Consider the following 22,865-nt stretch of genomic DNA (forward strand, 5'->3'; position numbering starts at 1 on the left):
GAGCCAGCTGTATAAACAGGTATTTATGTAGGGGAGCAGTCTTTTTTAAAGTTTTTTCCTTTGAGAATAAGGAATTGTAAACGATCAAAACTGACTACTTGTGTTTTTTCTCTCCACTCCTGTAGACTTGTATATTTTTAACACAGGTACTTATTGCTTCCTCACAGTTATTGCCAATTTATATGATCTGAAATGTACATTTTCGATGTTTTGAAGAATTAATAACCGACTGCCCTGCTGCTCTCTCACAAGTGTGAAGGTTGTTATTAGTCTGGATACTGTGAAACGTGGGCGTGCATCTACAGGAGGCCATATGTCGCCAATTTAATGATCCTGCTGCTGAGAACCAACTACACAACACTGCTGAAAGAGGAAGCAGAAGAGAGTGAAGCAGTCAATGTCTCAGTCAGGAAGTGAGGAGACAGATAGCTACAAGGGCAGATCAGACATATTTTGCAGCAAACAGCAAAGGAGGGAAGGAAAGGGTGCAGCTTGAAGCGTTGCTAGAGGCTGTGATGTTGCTTAAAATAGCTGCTTTAAACACATTGCTCCAAATTAATGTGAATAAGCAGCAAACCTGTCAAAAAAAGATAAAAAGTAAAAAGAAATGGCTTGAAGTCACTTTAGCATATCCAGAATGACTGTCAGCTGATGACAGCCCTGTGTGCGCATGTTTTGAGGGTAAATGAAAAACTAACTCATCTGATAGTGGGTTCTGTACATAAAGTGTACAGATAAAATAAAAAATCTAAGCAATGAATTCTAAATATATCTAACATACAAAAGAGATGCAATGACACTTAAGGATGTGAATATTTTTTCTTACGGAACATGGTCATGTACTGCCTGGGGTTGAGGTTCCAGTAGCCCCAGTTGGTCCGGTAGCCGTGCAGGGTTGCATACTCCTCATGATTGTAGGCTGGTTCAGTCCCAAATGTGTCGATCACTCTGATGTGACACCTGTAAATTCAGAGCATGACACATTTGTTCACAACACACTTGGAAGGATGAGTTCGTTTGTGGTGATATATAAAAATAGCTGCAAAAGTAATAATAAAAATGTTCCAAAACTGTTTCTAAACACAGCCCTTTGCAAGGTTTTGAGCCACCCCTTTTTATACTGTCAGGAAAACAGATAATAAATGCAGTGATTTATTTAAACAGGAGCTGTACAATTAAAACTTTACGGTCAGTGTTTGGTATGACAACCCTTTCTTGGGCATTAGTGGCCTTTATTTGACAGTAGCTTAACAGTAACAGGGTCAGACAGAGGGTCAACCAACGTTGGTCCTCTCCACAGTCCTTAAGGAGTTCCTTAAGGAGACTTCAGTACTAGTCTTCTGGGCTTCTTGAAGGACATTCAAAAGCTCCTTATTGCATGTTGACTGCTTTTTGCTCAGTTCACTGTTGAGATGATCCCACACTGCTACAATAATTTTAGCTTGGGTTGCAGGGAGGCCAGTTCGTAACTGATAGTGTTCTGTTGTACGACATTTGGTCCAAGTATGCATTTTTCCCATTAGGAGTGTGTTTGGGACAAATTTCAGGTTGAAGCATAAATGCACTGCTTATCAGTTGCTTTTTAGATGGTTCTGCATTGTGGTGCAAAATTATGCTTTCCTGCGTTGACGATTGCATCAGTTTTGACAAGATCTTCAACACCTCTGGATAAAATACAGGTCCAAATCATGGCACAGCCCCCACCGTGTTTTACAGATGACTGTATGAACTCACAGTTTATTTCTCTCCAGTTCTTGTGTCATTTGGGATACCTCAGTCTTGTCTACCTGCTTCTCTGCTTTAAAAATGGCTTTTTGAAGGCCACCCTTCTCTAAAGACCACTGATTTAGCTTTAGTAAACAGAAAATAACGTTTTCATGTTTCTGAAAGACATCACTTTTAGACACTTTTCATCTGCAGTCAATAGTTGTTTTTATTTTTTAGATCTGCTTGCACACCAGGCCAAGACTTACAGGTCTTTAGATCCATCCATCCATCCATCCATCCATCCATCCATCCATCCATCCATCCATCCATCCAATCCAATCCATTCCATTGTTAGTGTGTTGATTTTGGCATTTTTTTTTGAAGATTTTTTAAAGATGATGTTTTAGTCTGCTGCTAACAACAGTATATGTTATTTAATGCTGATTATTATTAATATGTTATGTTATTAAGTAATATGTTATGTGTTGATGCAACAGGCTCATCTCTTGAGTTTTAACCATCGGCAGCCTCCGGTGGTAAAATGTGAAGCCTATGTAGAAGTGCAAAAAAATTGCAGTTCACCCCTCATCCACTAGGGGCTGGCTCCAAAACGGAGTCAATCCCCAGTGACTCCCATGTTAAAAACGCCAACTTCACAGCATAAATAAACATGTTTAAAATTTTTAAAATCCATTTTAGGATTTATAGGTCAAGTTTACCTTCATGACAACTGTAAGGGGGGTGAATTTTTTTCTAACTCATCCATTTGGATGTTATTTATTCTTGAAATTCAGCATAATTAGGGGTGTGTCCTTTTGATTGACAGGTATCCAATATCTGCAGCAAGAAGGGAGAGTGCAGCACAAATGCAGTTTTTACCTGGTTAACAACATGTTTTAGCTTTAGCCCGCCTACCTCCATTAGCTAGTTAGCCAACATTGCTCAGGATTAGCTCGGTTAGCTCTTAGCTACAGGCAGCTCGGAGTTTGATGGTTGTTAATCATCCACCCCCACCTTCACAGTCCCCCTCTCAGTTCGACCTCTTTGTCCAGTTTTGGATTTTCCAGGACAAACAACACGCGTGACGCTGCCAAGATGCCGACAGTGGGAACCGCCCAATCAGTTTTGCTCTTCAGAAACCTACGGGTGACGTCACGGAGGCTCCTTCCATGTTTTAATATACAGTCTATGGTTTAAACCCCTCTTCTAACAAAGAACAAAACAGAATCTAAACAAATAAATAAATAAATTTTAAAAAAAAAAGCTTTTCTGGTTAATTCCCTCAATAATCTTATGTTTTTACCATTCCTGTGACAGATTAAAGTGTAACTACACCCTCTGTCATTTGCATAACTCCAGCCACTGCTGAATTTGAAAACTGCCTGAAACTGGGGTTGGGGTGGGAGGTGTGGGGTGGTCAGGTAGTGGAGAGTGGGCGGGTCAGGATACACGGCAGAAATGATTGACAGACAGCAACTCAGTTCACTGGCAAGATGCAAAGCAAGATTCACAAAGCACCTACGCCACAGAGCGCCTTTGATGTGGAAGAAGTTTCCACTCCTGAATTTCCTACGCTATACATGAACAAGGTGGTCCTGAACCGTATCAGTCTCAATTTCAGTCTGACATTCAGTTTCTCTTGACGTAGATAACCTCTTTAAGTCACGAAAAACAAAACCTGGTAGGGGCGTTATGAACCATGTTTTATAAACAAAATCCCGTTTTTAAAATAAATAAAATACTAATCTTATCAACAGTACATGTGGTTTTCATCACAATGAAGTATGACTGTGTTGTTTACAGCTCAAAAAACACATTTTTGGGTGCACTAGCCCCTTTAAAAGCTTCTGTTGTTCTTAATGCATTGCACTGCAGATTTATTTGTCCATAGAAGATCATCATAGAGAGATTGCAGCTGATCTGTGAAAGATTTTGCTAACTTTATTTATTTATTCTTTCTTTCTTTCTTTCTTTCTTTCTTTCTTTCTTTCTTTCTTTCTTTCTTTCTTTCTTTCTTTCTTTCTTTCTCTCAGTTGTGTTAGGCCTTTCTTTATGAAGCGCTACTTGGTTCAGTGAGTAGCTGAAACCACCTCTCCAGTCTGCTTTAGGTGATCATTAATCTCTGCAAATGCCTTGTATTCCAGGCCTTTTTATAGTCTTTTGGGGGTTTTTGGTATATAAAATTAAAGAGTACTTAATTCTAAAAATGGCAGGAAAATCTCCAGAGTTAATGAAGTGTGTCTCTGAGAGGATATTTTCCCCCTTGATAGAAACAAGATGACATTCAGGTTGTGTTTGACACTATTTCTGTCAGTCATCATTGCAGTGTTCATTTCGGGCCCTGAGGTTGAAATTCTGAATAAAATATTGGATATTTATTTTGCGCAGGGCACAGAAAGCTCAGAATAAATTATTAATGACAAGTGTTGCTTTCACTTGTATCTTCCCTGCTTTCCATCTGCCCACGGTCCAACCTGCGCTACCACATCTCACTTTCTCTGTAATGGATATCTGCCACCAGACGAGGGGTCCCCAAGGGATGGGAAAAAAAAAGAGTGGAGGAAGATGGGGATCAGTGGAGTAGCTGAGCTGAATATCTATTGGAAGATCAGAGTAAGGGGCTAATCTGGGTTAAACAGCTGCTCAGCAAGGCTCAACAAGAAAATATGGCAGGGGGGGGGATGCGTGCTCACCTGCAGTCTTTGGATGTGCTGTGGGGAGTTGTACCAACACAGATTCCATCAGACGAAAAAAATGACTTTGAACTTTGATTTTGAGCCATTTGTCATTGTGTTTTACCTGATGCAGTGAGTAAATGGTGAGTAAATTAAGTCTATTCTACCAACAGCAACACTCCTAACTCAGGACGTTTCCTAAGGCTCAGCGTTGATGCACTCTGACTGATTTTCTACATCACAATACAATGTGTATCAGGAAGAAAATGGAAGGTCATAGTGACTGTTTGGAGGCAAGCGGCTGATAAAGAAGGCAGTGGTTGGGGAGCATTTATAAAAGTGGACAGATAGATAGAGAGTCATATCTCTGTGTTTGTTTACAGCTTGATTTAAATAAGTGCTGGTCAGCTATGCAAACACCACACATACATCACACATATCTCAATGTCACACACTAAACTTTCCCGTAACTTTCACTTTACACATTGTCTGATTAAAGTGGCTCCGTCCCAATTTTAAAAGACCTTTGCTTGTTATCCTGCAAGCTGTCAACAAAATATTCATCTTAAACTCTCCGACAAGAACACCAAACACCGTGATAACGCGAGCTGCAAGATCTGCCTCAGCAGCATCATTAAAGGACGTTTCCTGCAGTCGGTGCTGAAGCTGCTGTCTTTCTCTTTTGATTGCTTAGCTTTTAAATGGAAAAAATAAGTGTTGCAGCTATGAGGAAACAAGTTTTTAAGTCTAAGTCTAATGAAATCACATAGTCAATTTTAAATTTCATGTTAGCTTTCTTCTATGAGGCATTTGTTCAATGAGCAATTTCATTTGTTTATAATCTTAAAACATGTCCATAGGTGTTGTCATGTAAATAACAAGCTGTAATAATTGCTGTGTGTACCAAAGATTTAAACTTAATCAAACACAGTAATCCCAGTGATTAGGAGATAATTAATTTGAAAGATTTATCATAACACTTTGCCAAAACAAAGGCCGTTTGCTCTTACAGAGTCCAGTCAAATTAGCATGTAAAGCATTACGTTTGAAAAATAATACAAGAGAAAGTGTTATTATTAACATGAAACACACTTTAACTTGAGTCTTTTAAAGTGCAGAGATGGACAACATCCCCTCATCCAGCTCTCATTTATCTACCATAACTAGTACAACTTCAGTTGTTTGAGGCCTAAATAGTTTTATTTGTTATTTATTTATTTATTTTATTTGTCCGGATATCTCCCTCCAGTCCACCTCCACTGGACCCGTAAATCCAGCATCTGGAGGAAATCAATATGCTGGTCCAATTATCAGATGAGTGGGTATGATTTAGAACAGTCTCTTTTCTGCTTTCAGCATCTTTGACAACAGCACGCTTGCACCAATACACCCTCCCTGATTATCAATGCGCGCACACACACACAAGAACACACCAGACAGGACCCTGCTGTGTTATACAGGAATAATGACTAAATGTGGATGTTGGTGGGAACATAAAGCACGGGCAATTTAAAGCACTGATGGGGGGGCAGAGCTCAGAGTGTATGATTAATGATTCTTTGAAACACACCATGGGGGCTAAGAGAGGGGTGAGTGGGTATGTCATTGACCTAGCTTGGTCCTCTGGGTCTGTGGTGTAGATGAATGTGGAGAAAAGTGGAGGTGTGCAACAAAGTCTTAAAAAATCTGTTAATCTGTTCTTAAATATATATATATATATATATATATATATATATATATTTATATATATAAAACCACTGAAATTTGTAAAAAAAAAAAAAAAAAAAAAAGTGGTCTATGTAAGCTGCAAGCATCCTTCTTTGTTGTTCAGTATTCAATTCAATGTTTAATTGATGAAAAAAAAAAATAATAAAAAAATAACATTTGCCTTAATAAAGTTTTTTTCATCAGCTTGTGAGTTGTCTAACTGAACAACACCTCCTGCTAAATATAAAGCATGGTGGTGGAAGGCTGATGATTTGGGCCTATTATGCAGCCACAGGACCTGGACACCTTGATCTGAATCAGTCATGAACTCTTCTATATGCTCAAGAATTTTAGAGTAAAACGTGAGATAAGGATCCAAAGCATGGCAGAAAATGTGTGACATAATGTGTAAAAATGTAAAGAAGAGGAAAACTTCCTCCACATTGACATGAAAGACATGAAAAAATCATAGAAAGAATAGTAATTTAGGAAGCTACACAATTATGAGGTTTATTTAATTGATCACACACTGCCGCTGCATTTACGCTTAATTTTTGTGAAGTAAATAATGACACTGTGTAATATCATGTGTCCATCTGATGATTAACTCATTTTAAAACCTGGTAAAGATCAGGTGATTTTTTATGACATGCACAACCTTTCATTTCTTTTTTACATGACTATAGAAATACATTTATTTTACTTGCTTTAATTAATTAATACAATTGCATTATTTATCATAAATTTCACAATTTTTAATGAAAATGAAGATAAATTTTCCTTGTCCCCACTTGTAATCCAGCTCTTTAAAAAAATCTTTCCCTGCACCTTTGTGAACAAAAGTCTTTGTGAATACTGGAAGCCACATCCTGTTATGGAAAGCAGAAATCAGGGTCACACAGTAACAACGGAGCAAATAACTGCTGAACTCAGCAAGCAATTAGATGCAGACTGCTGAATGTCTGGTAGAAATGTAGGATTGTATGTGTGTGTGTGAGACATGATCACAAGAAGGCAACAGCTAAACAGGTTGTGTGCTGAGAAAATAGCTCCTCAGCCCAGCAGAAGCACATTTCTCTGGCTAATAATTGGATTTTAAAAATACATGGAGCACCTCTTTATATGCAATGTCAGGTTGGAGCCAGAAACCTTTTAGGCCTTTTTCTTGTGGTATCTTTCAGTCTCTGCTCTCCTTTATTAACACCTCCACACACACTGTTATCTCATCCCAACGCTCCTCTCTTTCTGCTTCACTTTCAGCAGGCCTCCCGCTCACAAATATCCTCCTCTTTATTTCTTATCTTTTATTGCTGCATTTTTTATGCCGCGAGCAAAAACAAAGAAAGCAAGAAACATCAAGAGCTGTCATGACATACAGCGGTGTACACTAAGACAGCAGTTTATTGGACATGGATACACGAGAGTGGGACAGAGAGGGGGGTTGTTTTTAAATCGACTAAAGAATCAGGCTGAAGTTGGACTTTCAATCTGATTTGTTTCTGAGGCAACAACATGAAAGACCTCTGAAGATAATTTGGCTTCGTATTGCCATGTTTTCTTTTTTCAAGTGCACTGTGGCAATTTAACTCCCTTTTTTTTTGGTGCTTCTTTATATTTTCTTGCCTCCGTCTCATTCCTGTCATGGCCTAGTTTCCAAGTTGTTGGATCTTTGTAGCAATGCCAAAAGCTATTAAGAACATTTTTTTGCACCAACAGGCTTGGAAAAACTCTCATTCCAATCAATTTTTTTCTTATGTAGTAGTTTAATTTTTTTTCCCTGTTTCCTCCTCTTTCATGATGGCCGTGTGAATATGACTACAGTCCAGCTGCAGGAATAAGTTGTTAAAACAAGGTATGACTGGAAGCAATCTTTAGTTGTGTTTGTGTGGTGTAATAACCACATGTGCGTCGGTATGCAAGCATGTTGAGCTGCTTGTATCTCATAAGCCTCCAATCTTGTACTACATGTGGTATTGATTTTAATTATTATTATTATTATTATTCTGGCTGTGCAGAGTAATGATGCATGACAGATGGTGCTGCAGCAGCTTGTGTGTTTGCAGGTAGTCATGCTGGTAAATTATATCACAACTTTCCAAATGTTTTCTTTTTTTATATTTGTGCACGCCGAGGTCTTTAACTGGATGGGGATTGGTGTGTGTGTGTGTGTGTGTGTGTGCTAAAATGTGTTTGTGAAACAAAATTAGTGACTTTAACACGCTAAATGAGTTACAGACATCTGGACAGAGACATGCGCGTCTTATTACACAGATTAATTTATCTATAAATGACCCTAAAACCTACTTGTTTGCAGGCGTACACACACACAGACACACACACGCACATGCAGGTAGCACAGCACACACATACAGCGAGAAAACAGTAAGGCTAACATGCTAACTGACTGTTTGCTAACACTTCTACTTACTTGTGCCTCCTCAGTGAGAGTCCCATGTGTTGCTTCATCTGCTGCAGGCCATGGTAGTCGGTGTAGATGAGGTCAAAGGGCAACGGGCCAGTGAGTGGGCAACTACCTCTGCCGGGGGGCACGCCAAGGAACCTGCAGCACACAGGGCCAAAACACTCAGATTACAAAGGCAAGAGAAACTTGACAAGACAAGACAGGATTTATTGCTGAGAGACTGCAAACCACAGATCTTTTTCACACACAAAGAAAACCTTTTGGTTTGCTTTCTGCTACTGGGAAGGTGAACATAAAGTAGAGTTACCTGGGAGAGCAGTGGGTTCTCTGACAGTTAAAGTAACAGAATGAAAACAGAGCTACAGTAAAGCAGGAAAGGAGCATGAACTAATCTGAACTCTGTATGCCTAAACGATAATTGCACCAGTATTTCCCATAATAAGCCAGTAACCATGCCTAACACCTTTAGCATATTCCCAAATTTCAGTTACTGTATAGAAGTTAAAGCTAAAACCTTCTTTTGACTTAAGTGTTAAAAGGTTTTGTTGATCATCAAATACTGAAGCCAGCCAGAAGACAGGACGGAGGACTTCGGCTAACAGGATGAAAAAAGCTCAGTCTGTGATAATTTGCTGAATTACAGGAGCAACAACAGCAGATAATTATTGGGAGGAGTTTTTCATGATGCGTTGTGTTTGTATGTGTCAGGTGTATCATGATATGATGATACACATGTGTGTATCATGTGTGTGAAACACATTAACAGTTCTGTCTATAGATGCTCTTCAGTTTCCAAATATGGGCAATTCTTTCTCTGGATTTAAACCCATCCTAATTACACTAGGAGCAGTGGGGGTTAAGGGCTCAGCGGCCCACAGTGGTTCACCACAGCTGCCAGCCAGGGAACTTGAACATATGTCCCACAGACCCGAACCTACCCTGTAACCACTAGGCTACCACTGCCTTTGTTTATTTCTTCTTTTTAATTATTATTATTATTTATTTTTATTTTATTTGTCTGTTTTTTTTTAGAATTATTTTGATAAAATTTTCAGGAAATCTCTGAAATAGAATAAGAAACAAGTGTTTAAATTTCAGGGGTGATCCAGGTCACAGTCTGGATCCAGTTATTTTTTAAAGGAGTCTACAGGTGCAATGCAGGCGGAAACAGCCGTAAACATCAGTCAACAAAGGCTGTTAAATCAACTAAGTTGGATTGGATCCTCATAGATTTAGTTTTTTTTTTCCGCAGAGTTTCTTTTAAATATGAAAAAAAGTTGCTTGGTGGTTTGCTCCCGTAAACATAGCTGTTCTACAGACAACAAGAGATCTTCAAGTTCAACAAGTTCTTCAAAATACCGAAAAAAAAACACAAAAACCCAGAAGATGTGATAAGTGGCTAGCAGCTATCGAGCGCGGTAATGCTGACGACCTTAGAGTCCTTCAAAATATTCAAAATTTGTTCAGACCATTTTGTGACTGGTGAGTAAAACATTTATTATGATATTACTGTTTACAACTTATGATTGTTTTTTGTATAGATGCCAAAAATACCACAAATGTCAAGTTACAGTGACAATAACAAACGTTTGTTGATGGTATTTGTAAAGTTCTCAGTATTTCTTGTTAGCAGCTCATCCTGTAACGGTGAATAGACATGAGGGCATTCATTCAGTCCTACTGCCACTAGCATCGCCTCATGCCTTCTTCAAGAGGGAATCAATATAACTATGACATTATGGATAATTTTCTATCAAAAGCAGATGGAGAGAACAAGTTTGACACCACAACATGGACCACTGGTGACGTAGGTTTGCGCCAGCCCATGGGGAGATAAGGATAAATTTGCCATTAGCTTCTAACACATCGGGGTGTGTGCTGGCCTACGACGGGTGGCTATCTGGGGGGGCCTGGTCCTCCTAGGCATGTTGCGGGCCCTCTGCCTTTGGGGGGTGGGGCAGCCGCCTCTGGGCTCCTGGGGCCCTGGGCCCTTCACTTGGGCTGCCCTGGGTGGCCGGTCCCTGGCGGGGCCGGCGGCTGCTGATCTTGGCCCACTGGGACCTGTGCCCCGGGACCGTGGGGGGCTCTTGCTGGGGCTCTCCTCTGCCGCCCTTTGGGTGGGGCTGGAGTCGTCTTCGTAGTGGGGTGGCTTGGGTTGGTGCTCCGGGTCTGCTGCTGAGGGCCCGGGCCTCTGGCCCTGGTCTGCCTCTGGCCTCCGTGGAGGCGTGGTCGCATTTGCATGATCTCACTCACCACTCTTCATCACTGATCACTCCTTGTTTCTCATCCTCTGCATGCTGACACAGTCAATGAGTTGTCCAGTGGGTTTTTATACTAAGTGATAATTATTAATTTTTTATTTTTCCTGTGAGTTAGTATCTGGTCGCTGTTATGTCTTTTTGATTTGGTTATTATTTAAAAACTCTTAATGACTAGCAGCCCTGTTTTTTCTGTGTGTGTGTTTTTGTTTTTGTAAAAGTTGTAGGAAATTTTCTGGTGTGTTCATGTACAGGTGTAACAGTTTGTTGTCTGGTGATGGTGTGGATTGAAGGGTCGTTTCCTTCTGTCTGTGATCTTTTTGTCTCCTTTCGTCTTTCCCTTTTGCTCTTTTTGCTATTTTCCATCTTTTTCTGTCCCCTCCGGTCAGGTCCAGCAAGATTACATAGATTCCGTGATTCAAAGTAAATAAATAAATAAATTAATCATATTATCAAGAGGAGCCTTACCCATAGGCCTCCCCTTGGCAGAGCAAATTTATTCAGCACGATACAGCAACCAGATTATCATTTTGCTTGCTATGATGCTGGACAGGACAAGTTAAAAAAAAAAAAAAAAAAAAAAGAAAAAAAAGCAGCTTCTAACACAAAAATAATGGCTTGCCGGAGGTCGGCTCTCTGAGTGCTTCTAGTTCCCTATGATATCATGCTCATTTATTCCCTTTATAGCCTTTTTTCCTGACTCGCCTAAAATAGATTTTCATATTTTGTGTTTAAAACATTGATACTGCTTCAAAACAAAGACTGGAGCAGGAATTCACAAAATGGCTAATTCCCATCCAGTAGTTCAGAAGCTTCACCATCTGGTGGCACTGTTTGAGCTTCTTTCACCTATTTATAAACGTACTTCAGAAAGAAATTAGGTTTCATTTCAGTGATGCTTAAAGAGCCCTTACCAAACAGTTCATGAGCTGGACTTCTATGTCTAGGCCTTTAGCATCTCTGCACTGATAATGGGCTCATTCTCCTTCCATGTTATTTAGTGTCAAAGAAATATGAAAACACTAAACAAACACTCAAAATATAATCAGTCAGTCTTGAAATATCAAAAGTAAAAATATTCAGTGCATGAAATTGCCTGTGACAGCTACGCTATGCTTTAACATCAAACTATCAGTTCTGCATTAACCCTTTCAGCCATATGCAAAGTTTTAGGCCTTTATTAGAAAATTTTATATCCATAATGAAATTAATATTTGTTACAAATAGGGGAATATTTGTGAGATTTGCTAAGATGTGTTAACATTAGTATTTGTGTTGTGTGTTGTAGTGAAGAACAAACTACGATAACACACAGCAGAAATGAAAGAGGTTTTAATGCTCACCTAAAAAAGAAAACACTTTCAGGATAAAAATATCTCTTTGGCATGATGCAGCTGTAGCTCTAAACCTCTATCAGATCATAGCATAATATGTGAACATTATCTCTGAAGAGCCTGATAAAGTGAAGCAGAACAAAATGAGGGAGGTTTTAGTACAGACTGTTCTCAAAGTTCCCATTTGGGGATTTCAGGTTTAAAAAGCGAATATAAATACAACAACAGAATATTAATGATAGAGATTACTCAGATGGAGCTATTTTTCCACTTCATTTAAACAACTGATAGGTAATTTAATTAATTAATACAAAACATGTATTAAAATCTCTTGACTTGCTTCATTATTTGTAAAATAAATGAGCCTGATTAACCTGAATAAATAGTTGATTTGCCTTTTATTTAAAACTTGGTTTGTAAATGCATTTTGTAAATGCATTACTCTTGGCACTTTACAATATTATAAAGCAGAAGTTCATGTAGTTATCATTACCTCTGAGCACTTTGTGGCTTTACACCCCTGGCTGACTGTTTGCACTCACCGATTGACTGAGGGCCCCTCTCCATCAGTGCTTACAGACCAGATATTGGATGTTTGACCTGTAAGTGGTCTATCTGCTCTTACATCTCTGAAACATGGGGCCAAAAGACTAATGGAGAAGGTAATACAATTTGTATGCTTGCTGAAGTTCACATTGCTTTACCTTGTCTCCACTGAAATTTCTTTGGTTGTGGGGCTTATCCAGGGGTGGGGTAATTTGATAGCACAGTAAGGCAGCACTTTGAAGAACTTTATTGGCAGCTGCAAACTGCAATCAGACAGGAATGGAAACATACATAAAATAGCTTCATGTAGTGCCCAAACTAGAATGAAAACTGTAATGGTGTAAAGCAGCAAAGGTGGCTGTGGCTGTTACTGATAGATAGGGGGGAGTATATATATATATATATATATATATATATATATATATATATATATATATATATGCTGCAGTCTAGCCTTTGCTAATTTTTTTTTATGGTCCAAATAAATGAAAAAAAGAAATAAATCACCACATAAACACACTAATCACTTTATTAGGGCCACCTAGAGCTAGTACCAGGTTAGACCCCTTTTACCTTTAAAACTTCTGTAATTCTTTATGTCATAGATTCAACAAGGTGTTGGAAACATTCCTCAGAGATTTTGCTCCATATTGACATGCCAGCATCTCATAGCTGCTGCATATTTTTCAGCTGCATCCATGATAAGAATCTCCTGTTCCACCACATCCCAAAATTGCTCTTTTGGATTGAGATCTGGTGACTGTGGAGTCCAGTGAACTCATTGTAATGTTCTAGAAAGCAGGTGGAGATGATCTGAGCTTTGTGACATGGTGCATTATCCTGCTGGAAGTAGCCATCAGAAGATGCTACACTGTGGTTATTAAGGCATGGACATGGTCAGCAACGATACTCAGGTAGGCTGTGGTGGTTAAACCAGGCCACACTGGTACTAAGGAGCCTAAAGTGGGCCATGAAAATATCCCCCACACATGACACCACCAGCTGCCTAAACTCAGGAAACATTTTTCCATCTTCTATTGTCCAGTCTTGGTGAGTCTGTGGCTGTGTCCGAATGTGCACCCTACTCCCTAACCCCTCGTTCACTACATAGGGCTGCACTACATAGCACACTACATAGTGACTCATTCTCTTGGCGATTCGGACACGAAGCTGCCTATTTTTTCGTCGCAGCAAATCATGTGACTACCACCATCACCATGGCAACCATAACCCGCGGCAAGATGTCATTCCAAATCCAATCCAAAGTTGTGTGTAAATATTTTTATTTTTATTCCTTATGTTGTATTTTATTCTTTGTTTGTTTGCTTATAGGTAATTTCGTGCAGCTCAATTTTTTCGCCTCCTTGCGGCATGTTGAGCTTCTGCCCGCAATGCATTGTGGTCTGTATTGGCCCGTCTAGTGACCATTGATGCTCACTACTTTTCAAGATGCATTCTGGGTAATTTTGAGTGCCCTACTTTTTTCTCTGTGGACATTCGGACATCCCTACAAAATGGCGTGACCCCTATATAGGGCACTATGTAGGGAGTAGGGTGCACATTCGGACACAGCCTGTGTAAATTGTAGCCTCAGTTTCCTGTTTTTAGCTGGCAGGAGTGACACCCGGTGTGGTTTTCTGCTGCTGTAGCCCATCTGCTTCAAGGTTGGACGTGTTGTATGTTCAGAGATGTTGTTCTGCAAGGCTTGGTTAATACCAGCACTTATTTGAGTTCTTATTACATTTTTATATCTCTAACCAGTCTGCCCATTCTCCTCTGACCTCTGACATCAACAAGACATTCTGGTCCTGACAACTGCTGCTCACTGGATATTTTCTCTTCTTCAGACCATCCTCTGTAAACCCTAGAGATGGCTATGTGTGAAAATCCCAACTGATAAGCAGTTTCTGAAATACTCAGACCAACAACCATGCCACATTCAAAGCCACTTAGATTCCCTTTCTTCCTCATTCTGATGCTCACTTTGGAATTCAACGATTCGTATTGACGATGTCTGCATGACTAAATGTAATGAGTTACAATGACATGATAAAGTGGCCGGTGAGTTTAGATGACAGCACATTACTGCATTATTCTTACTTGGGTATAAAACATAATCCTGAAATGTCTTTCTTTCTCCAGAGTAAATGTGTCACAGAAAATGTAAATACAATGCAAAATTTTGTGAATCTGCTACAAAAGAATTTGTTCTTTATTTTTTCTTTTATAAATTTCAAATACTCTCTGCAGTATAAACGCTTTATACTGGGTTGGTCTGAGGGGTCTCTTAGTTTTATGGTTCTTACCCTGCAACCAATACAGAAGACACCATCATCACTGAGTTTCTATAAAATCTCCCCCATTTGAGCATTTTAGGAATCACACCACTAAGTTGCGATTTGAAGCCCTGAAACACATTATGAAAAAGCATGATTTCAAGCCTGCACTCAGCCTAGAGCGTGGCACCCCTAATTGGTTCTGTCTCCATTAAAGATACAACGGCTGCTTTCAACATTATAGATAATGGACGAATCTCACAGATGTTGAGGCCTATTCAAAAAAACCTATTCAACAAGAGCCAATCACATTTCAGTGGTGACTGGCTGCAGTGAGCCTTTAACAGCACTATTTAGACTTATTATAAAAGTTGGACATTTTTACATCATGCTATATCTCGCTGTATGAGGGTGTCTTCAAAGCCTCTGATTTGGCAATTCTTTCCACCCTGGAGGTCTCTTTAATAGGAGCAGGCTTTATCTCGTAATACAATGCAACTGGATTTTTGCAAAAACTGGTGCATTAAGTGCAGAGTCTGATGACACTACTATCTTTAAAATGCTGGTGCATAACATTTATTAGAGCTGAAGGTGAGACCATTTTAGAGCAGGTTTAATAACACATATACATAGTTATGTGTTATAGTCTTAATTATAAAGAGCTTTGGTTTGATCTATCTTGACTGGTTCTCAGTGCAGTGACAGATGGAGACAATATAAACTGTTTGTGTGCTGCAAATAAAGAAATGATGCTTTTAGGATATAGTTTCAGCACAGTATTTTTAGTTAGCAGGTTTCCAAACAGCCCTCACAAATAATTGATAAGCAGTAGGTCTCAAACCTGAAAAGAAAAAAGAAAAAACGTGGAGAAATAGAAATTTGCAATCAGAGCTCACAGCTGCACATTAATTTCGTGGCTTTGGGTGTATTGTGATAACCGCAGGGGATTCAGATAAGCATAAACATTTTTATCTGTTCTGTCAGGGGAAGATCTTACTTGATAAAACTAATCAGAATACCTCAAAATGTTCGTCTCAATGGTAAACGCTGGGAGGAGTTCCAGTTCTGGTTCAGTGCTGGTGCTAAGTTGTCCTTGCTAACAACTCTTCGGTATTTACAAACTGCAATATGAAAATAAATTACACATACGGGTTCAAGCAGTTTTTAGGTCAAAAAGTTGTGTAGTGTTACTTTAAAAGCTGTATTTATATTTAAATGCATTTTTCAAAACTGAATGGCATTTTTTTTCTTTTCCACTGAAATAAACAGACTGGAAGCACACAATTATGATAAGAATACAGTTGGCTTTGCACAACATAACAGTAGTTCCATCTTGTTCTGTTCCGATCTGACAAACGCTACTGCTTGTGTTACTCTGTTGCTTAGTGTGACATGACACATTGATTTGATGGGGATGGTTGCTGCCACCTGGAAGGTTCCTTTGACCTATTGGTTGGTCTGCACCAAAGTTTGGATGGTGGTTCACGTCAAGCAACATTCCCGAGTGCAAAATGCAAAACTTTGCCTGCAGAACTTATAACTGATAACTAATGTGGTCCTTTAACTTGTCAGTGATTTTAATGATGTGGCTGCAGATCATATTTCTCCATCAACTGATGCTTTTTTTGGTAATATATCATATGTGGTTATTCATTTAGTTTGTGGGAACATAAGTGTCATTGACAATGGGGCCAGTGAGAAAGGGATTAGATAACTGAAATAATGTTGGCTATAATTTACAAGAACAGCAGATATAAAAAGGAAAGAAAGACTGGAGAAAAAAATAACGGTGGACTGTAATGCAGCAGCCGAGAAAACAGCAGCACGACAGAGCGCAATTACCTCCCTGGTTCTTCATTTCCCACAAGCAGTCGGTTTCATTCTTTTCCGCTAATCCTGCTCCTTTGGCAGTTATTCATCCAGACACAGAATGATTTATTCGTTCTTGAAAATTTTGCATTTTATCTCTCTTTTGTTCAGGAACATTGAAGGACATTTTTACTGATGAAACTACAGCGAACACCGACACCTGGGTGGTAAATTTCTTTGCAGCTCCATTGAAGCAGCTGTTCATTAAATTTGCCCTTTAAAGGGGACACAGTATGTTAAAAGAAAGAAAAAAACTTTTTCTATGCATAAAAGCATATGTATATTTGGGAGTCTGGAGTCACCACTAACTCACTCAGAAAAAATAAATAAATAAAAAAGCAACATTTTATGTTTTGCTTTGGGGGCAAAGGTCCAGATTAGCCGGGGATTTCTACATGAGTCACTAACAGGTCAGATTAGAAATAAGCTCATCTTTATCTCCTCTCAACTTCAAACATATATCAGATGTAATTCAAAGTGCGGCAGTACACCACTGGTGTTCTTTAACTATTTTTTCTCTCTGAAATTTGCCATTTATGGTGTGATTTAAAAAATAAGTAATTAAATAAATTTATCAATAACTAATTAAATGTATCATTAATTAAGTAACACTGGAAATAAATACAAATATAATGAATCAAATCATTACTTAATTTTGTCAGCAATTATTCACATTATTAATAGCAGTTTAAAGATTTATTTATACATAAATAATTTATTTAATTCAATTTACGGTCTACAAAAAAGTCCACCTAACACATAGGCCCCGCCCACCAGGTTTGATCGTTTAGGCTGGCACAATGCACTGCAGCATGGGCACTATGAATTTATTAACTAAATACTTTAAAATATATAAATACAGTATTTGTACATAAAATGAAATATATTTCAATTTAATTAATTATATATTTTTATGTTTGTTAAAGCATTTATTTCCAATTTCATGTAAATTATTTAGTGCTGTGTTTATGTATTTAATCCTGGCACGTCTTCCCCTCCATAGTTAACCAGCTTTAGACTGAAATACAGTCAATGCAGAGCTTAATATAGACAAGTTTTCTTTGCGTGGTTGCTATTAGGTTCGTTCGTTCGTTCGTTCGTTCGTTCTTTCATCCATTCATTCATTCATTCATTCTCTGTACTGCTCTGTCCCTTACAGGTTGTGGGTAAGCTGGAGCCTATCCCAGCATCAGGTGAAAGGCAGGGTACACCCTGGACAGGTCACCAGTCCATCGTACTGGTGACTACCAGGTTGACTAACAGCTAAATGTTAAATTCTGCGTTGGAGTTGTGCCTCTGAAAACAAACAAACTGTTTTTCAAATGCAGGTTGTTAAAAGTAAACACTTGATTCTCAAATAATTGTGTTAAAAAAAAAGAAGTACTCTAACCAAATTAATGAACAAAAAAATGCCTTTTTTACCTTGTTGACTGAAGGCGTCTTTATTATGCTATCTAACAGCATAATGCCCATTAAAACATTTATGAATGACAAGAGAAAAATACATGAACAGACTTAAGTTATATAAATGCTCACATACTCATATACACAGAAGATGGCAGCCATCCCAGACATCATCCGGTGTCATGAAGGACTACACTGTAGCCTAATTACCCACAGTTCTCTTGTCAGCTGTCTGGCATCTAGTCAAGAAGCCCTTTGAATGAAGACATGCCTGAATAAGGACACGCATACACACATAGACACACACATAGAGGAGGCACTGAAAAGACATGACATTTGAGGATATGAAGGAAGGAAATAGAAGAGCAATGCAAATATACGTGGCCTTGTACTAATATAAGCTACAAGGCTTATTTTTAATCCATGTAATCTATTTATTTGTCCATCTATCAGCTGTGTATACCAGCTGTAATAGAGGGCAAGTTGGGCTACACCCTGGACAGGTTACTTGTCCATCACAGTGCCTATTTTAAATGAGTGCAGTTAATGAAGCTGCCCTGTCTTATAATAAGTTTATCCTTAAAGTGTTCTTGTATTTGTTGATGGTGCGCCGCATACTGACAGTGATGCAGCACTGTCCAATTCTCCTAAATACTTCACGAAGGCAGTAATGTCTGAGTATCAAGGATGAAAGTATACGTTTAAGACAAAGGAGAAGAAGTTTTCTTGATAAAATTTAAGTTTTGTAAGAAAAAATAACCCTGTCTCCATCTCCATGCTTGAACTGTTTATCCCAGACCTCTACTTGTAACTCAAACATGTTTGTGTTTTATGTGAGAAATTTTGGCTCCTCTTTGATGCTGAAAATAAATCTCTTAATAAATGTTTACATTCACATACACATACATACATTTAGTAATATTAAAATCCACGATATTCCGTCCAAACCAGGCTGTTTAATGGTGACTTACTTTACATTTGAGAATCCACCTGCCTTCATTCTCCATCAGTTGAATTCTGAATATATGTGAATGTATTTTTCATATGTGTTTTTCTGTGCATGGTGTTCTGTAATTATTCTGTTCAATACCAAATGCTTGTATTGATCCTGAGGACCAATTCTGCAGGATATTATTAGATGAGCAAAGGCACAAACTGAGCAACAACACAGTGTATTGCTTTTGCAGAGCTTATGTCTGTCAGTTTGTCTACAGCTCCAATACGCTGTATTCTGTATGAGTGTGTGGGTGTGTGTGTGCATGTGTTATGTGTGTGTGTTTTGGTCAAGTGGTTTCTAAACCTGGAAATATTTCATTCTGTTTTAATCCTGCTCTAATTACTGTGTACTTATTGATACATGAGTCTCTCTTTGTTCAGTCATGTGATGGCTCAGTTCCCCCATGACGCAGAATTGGATAAAGTGGAAGAAGAAAATGAAAGTAAATGAAACATAGTGCAGCTCTGCGATGGGCTGGTGACCTGTCCAGGGTGAACCTGCCTCTCGCCTGCTAATTGCTGGGATAGGCTCCAGCTTCCCTGCAACCCTGAACTGAACTATAGGAAAAAATGAATGAATGAATGAATGAATAAATGAATGAATGAATGAATTAATGAATGAATGAATGAATGAATGAACGAAGGAAGGAACGAACAAACTTTTTTTTTTTTTTTTTTTTGGATTTTATTTATTTTCTTGTTTGTTTTTGCTTTCTCTCTAGGGTAATTCCGTCCTTTTGGGAGCAATACTCCATCTAAATGCAGCAAAATGCGGTTTCTGTGGTTCTCTAGGCTAAGGTGTGAATTATATTAAATTAAAGGTACAATGTGTAAGAATTACTGACATGTAGTGGTAAAGATAGGCATTAAAATAACTTCAAATGCCAAGCACAGTTATTAATGAATGGTGGCCATCAATGACCAAAATTCTTCCAGACTTATCTGTGGCTGGATCCAGTGGTATCAGGTGCAGCAATGACTACAATATAGGTAACTACTTCAAATGATAGTAGATGTTTATTGTCTTATTTAATGTGTCTTTTAAGGTGTTACTTGGCACCTATTAAACAAAGCTCATACTGTTTAAAGTGTTTAAAGCTCAGAGGGGTCTCACTTCAGAGATGTTTGTCCATACAGAGACACCATAGTAAAAATGGTGACCCAAAAATGTGGACCCACTACAAACTATATATACACATGGCTCGCTCTAAGTGAATAAAAACACAAGTTATTTTAGTCAAATGATTAGATACCAATAGAAAATGGTATGGTATAATTGTATTTTTACTTTTTCTGTTGCTGACCTTTGATTTTGTTCCATGCTGCACCTTTAAAATAAAGATTACGCAGGTTTTGGGTTTGGGTTATGGACTGTAATGCAGTGACCTAGTAAGGACAGCTTTCCAAGCTTGTTTGTATGCGTGTATTTCTCTGCATGTCACTGTATTTTTAAGGGCATGCCAATCAGTGTTGTCATCGAATGTCATCCCCACTAACCCTGGCTGACAGAAGGTTAGAGGGTCAGCAGTAAGAAAACAATGGGGCCGGCTGGAGCGATGACAAGTGCTGCACTGTATGGATGCGAGTGTATCTTCTCATGGAAAAAATATTTTATAACATATAAAAATGATGATCTTTTCACTTATATGAAACATGATATGATTTCCAAAACATGAATATCTTTAACATCCAGATCAGTTCTCTTTTCCATCCCCATTTTATAGTCTTAAAATATGACAATAAATAAAAGAATAACTAGGTTTCCTAAACTGATAAGAGTCTTTACACTTATTATTCTGAATTTTTTCCCAATTTTTTTTATAAAATGCTTCTCATATTTTGAAATGACTTGATTTCTTACATGCACTTCTCTTTTGTGGTCTTTTTAAATAATGATAACTATTGTTAAATAGAATGAGCTAATATTTAATTTGAACCATTATTAGCTCCACTGGTCAGTTGCTCCTATACTGGCTGTAACAAAAGCCTAAAGCATGATAGGTCCTCCACTATCACATAAACTTTGGCAACTTCTGATTTCCTTGACTTCTCTGTGGTAAGGATGCAATTAATGCATTCTTCTAATAACTCATTAAAGTAAACACTAGAGCAAAACATTAACATGTCCGATTCTGATAAAGTTTCCTGAACATTTTCTACGTTAATCAGGGAGTTTAATTTTTGCTTATTGCTAAATGCCAACCCACCGTTTGTGTGTCTTTATATGATAGTGTTTAAGTGAAACATTAAAAAATACACTGTTGTAAATCAGCATGCTCTTTATTTTTCAGGTCAATCAAATGATAGTTGGACACATGCACAAACTCTAATCATCCAAACATCCATGTAATCATCTGTTTCCACATTTGCCTCTGATTACTACCAGGGGGATGGTAATCTGTGTGCAAGTTGGCAAAGTCTCTTATTTTGCACACACACACACACACACACACACACACACACACACACACACACACACACACACACACACACACACACACACACACACACACACACACACACACACATGCACACAAAGATACATGCAGCCACAAACACACGGCCTGCAAGAGGGGGGCAGAAAGATACAGATGCCGGCAAATTAAGTAGATATCCAAACACGATTCAGTGCAGTCTTTCACACACAAGTACTCATGTGCACAAAAACACACAGTCATAAACGGCATTGCAAGAAGCAGCTGACAGGCCCCAGTTATCAGCCAAGGCAGAGTGCACAAGATAAGGGTGCCGCGAGGCATCAGAAACACCATGCACCCAGGAGAGGGAGAGAACACATGGCAGAAGGAGGGATGAATCAGAGATGAAAGACGGAAAAGGAAAAAATAAAACACCCATGTCAGAAATCATAAAACGCTCTGACGAGGAGATAAGGTGAATCAAAGAGGGGGGGCAGCAAGGTGGAAAAAATAAGGGTCGAGTTTGTTGCAAGAGGTTGATAGAGGGGAAAATCTCTGCAAGGAAGCAGCGAGCCTGCAAGAAAAATGCTATAGACAAATAAACACATTTACTGAGTATACAACCTTTTTCCAAATAAAGCCTGCTCAAGCTTTGTCTCCCAAAACGTCAGCCAACCTGCTCTTTTCCCTTCATCAGCAACTTCTGATCTAATCCCAATAAATCAAGAAGAATAAGAGTTGGCATTGGCTGCGAGGGGGGAAGTCAAGGAAATTGAAAGTGCACACCCACCATTCAACACACACAAACGTACGACAACGCGTACACTTGGATAAGGGTGTGTAAATACTGTGGCAGATGTATATATATCATTATGCTCTCACACATGCTGCACATCAGATAAATCCACTTTGCAACCTGCCTCCGGCTTTCAGGAAGAAATAAAACAGAAGCCGAGTGTCAGTCAAGTGATGCAGCAGATGCCTTTTACTCAAGTGTGAAGTGAACACACGCATACGGATGAATGTGGAGGAAGAAAAGCTCACGCCTGCAGACCATCTTAAATCAAGCAGATGTGTTGATTCAAGTGCCATTTCACATCCCACCACACATTCAGACACACACAGCATATAAGTGAACTCATTAGTATTACCCCACTGACGGGGCAGAGCACAAAATGACAACTAATTTTTATTGATGTGTGTTACAGACCATCAACCCTCTGAGGCTGCACTCAGCTGCTTGAACTGAGTTTC

General features: G+C 38.8%; 1 protein-coding gene across 1 annotated transcript in view; it reads right to left on the reverse strand.

Moving 5' to 3' along the window:
* Positions 1-22,865, reverse strand: part of LOC121637794 (alpha-1,6-mannosylglycoprotein 6-beta-N-acetylglucosaminyltransferase B-like) — a 189,433-nt gene that overhangs the window by 18,389 nt on the left and 148,179 nt on the right. Inside the window, 2 exon segments of the mRNA XM_041982076.1 lie at positions 827-960; positions 8,518-8,649. Of these exon segments, the coding sequence (XP_041838010.1) occupies positions 827-960; positions 8,518-8,649 (266 nt within the window).

This window comes from Melanotaenia boesemani, chromosome 4 (assembly GCF_017639745.1).
Source record: "Melanotaenia boesemani isolate fMelBoe1 chromosome 4, fMelBoe1.pri, whole genome shotgun sequence".
NCBI lineage: Eukaryota > Metazoa > Chordata > Actinopteri > Atheriniformes > Melanotaeniidae > Melanotaenia > Melanotaenia boesemani.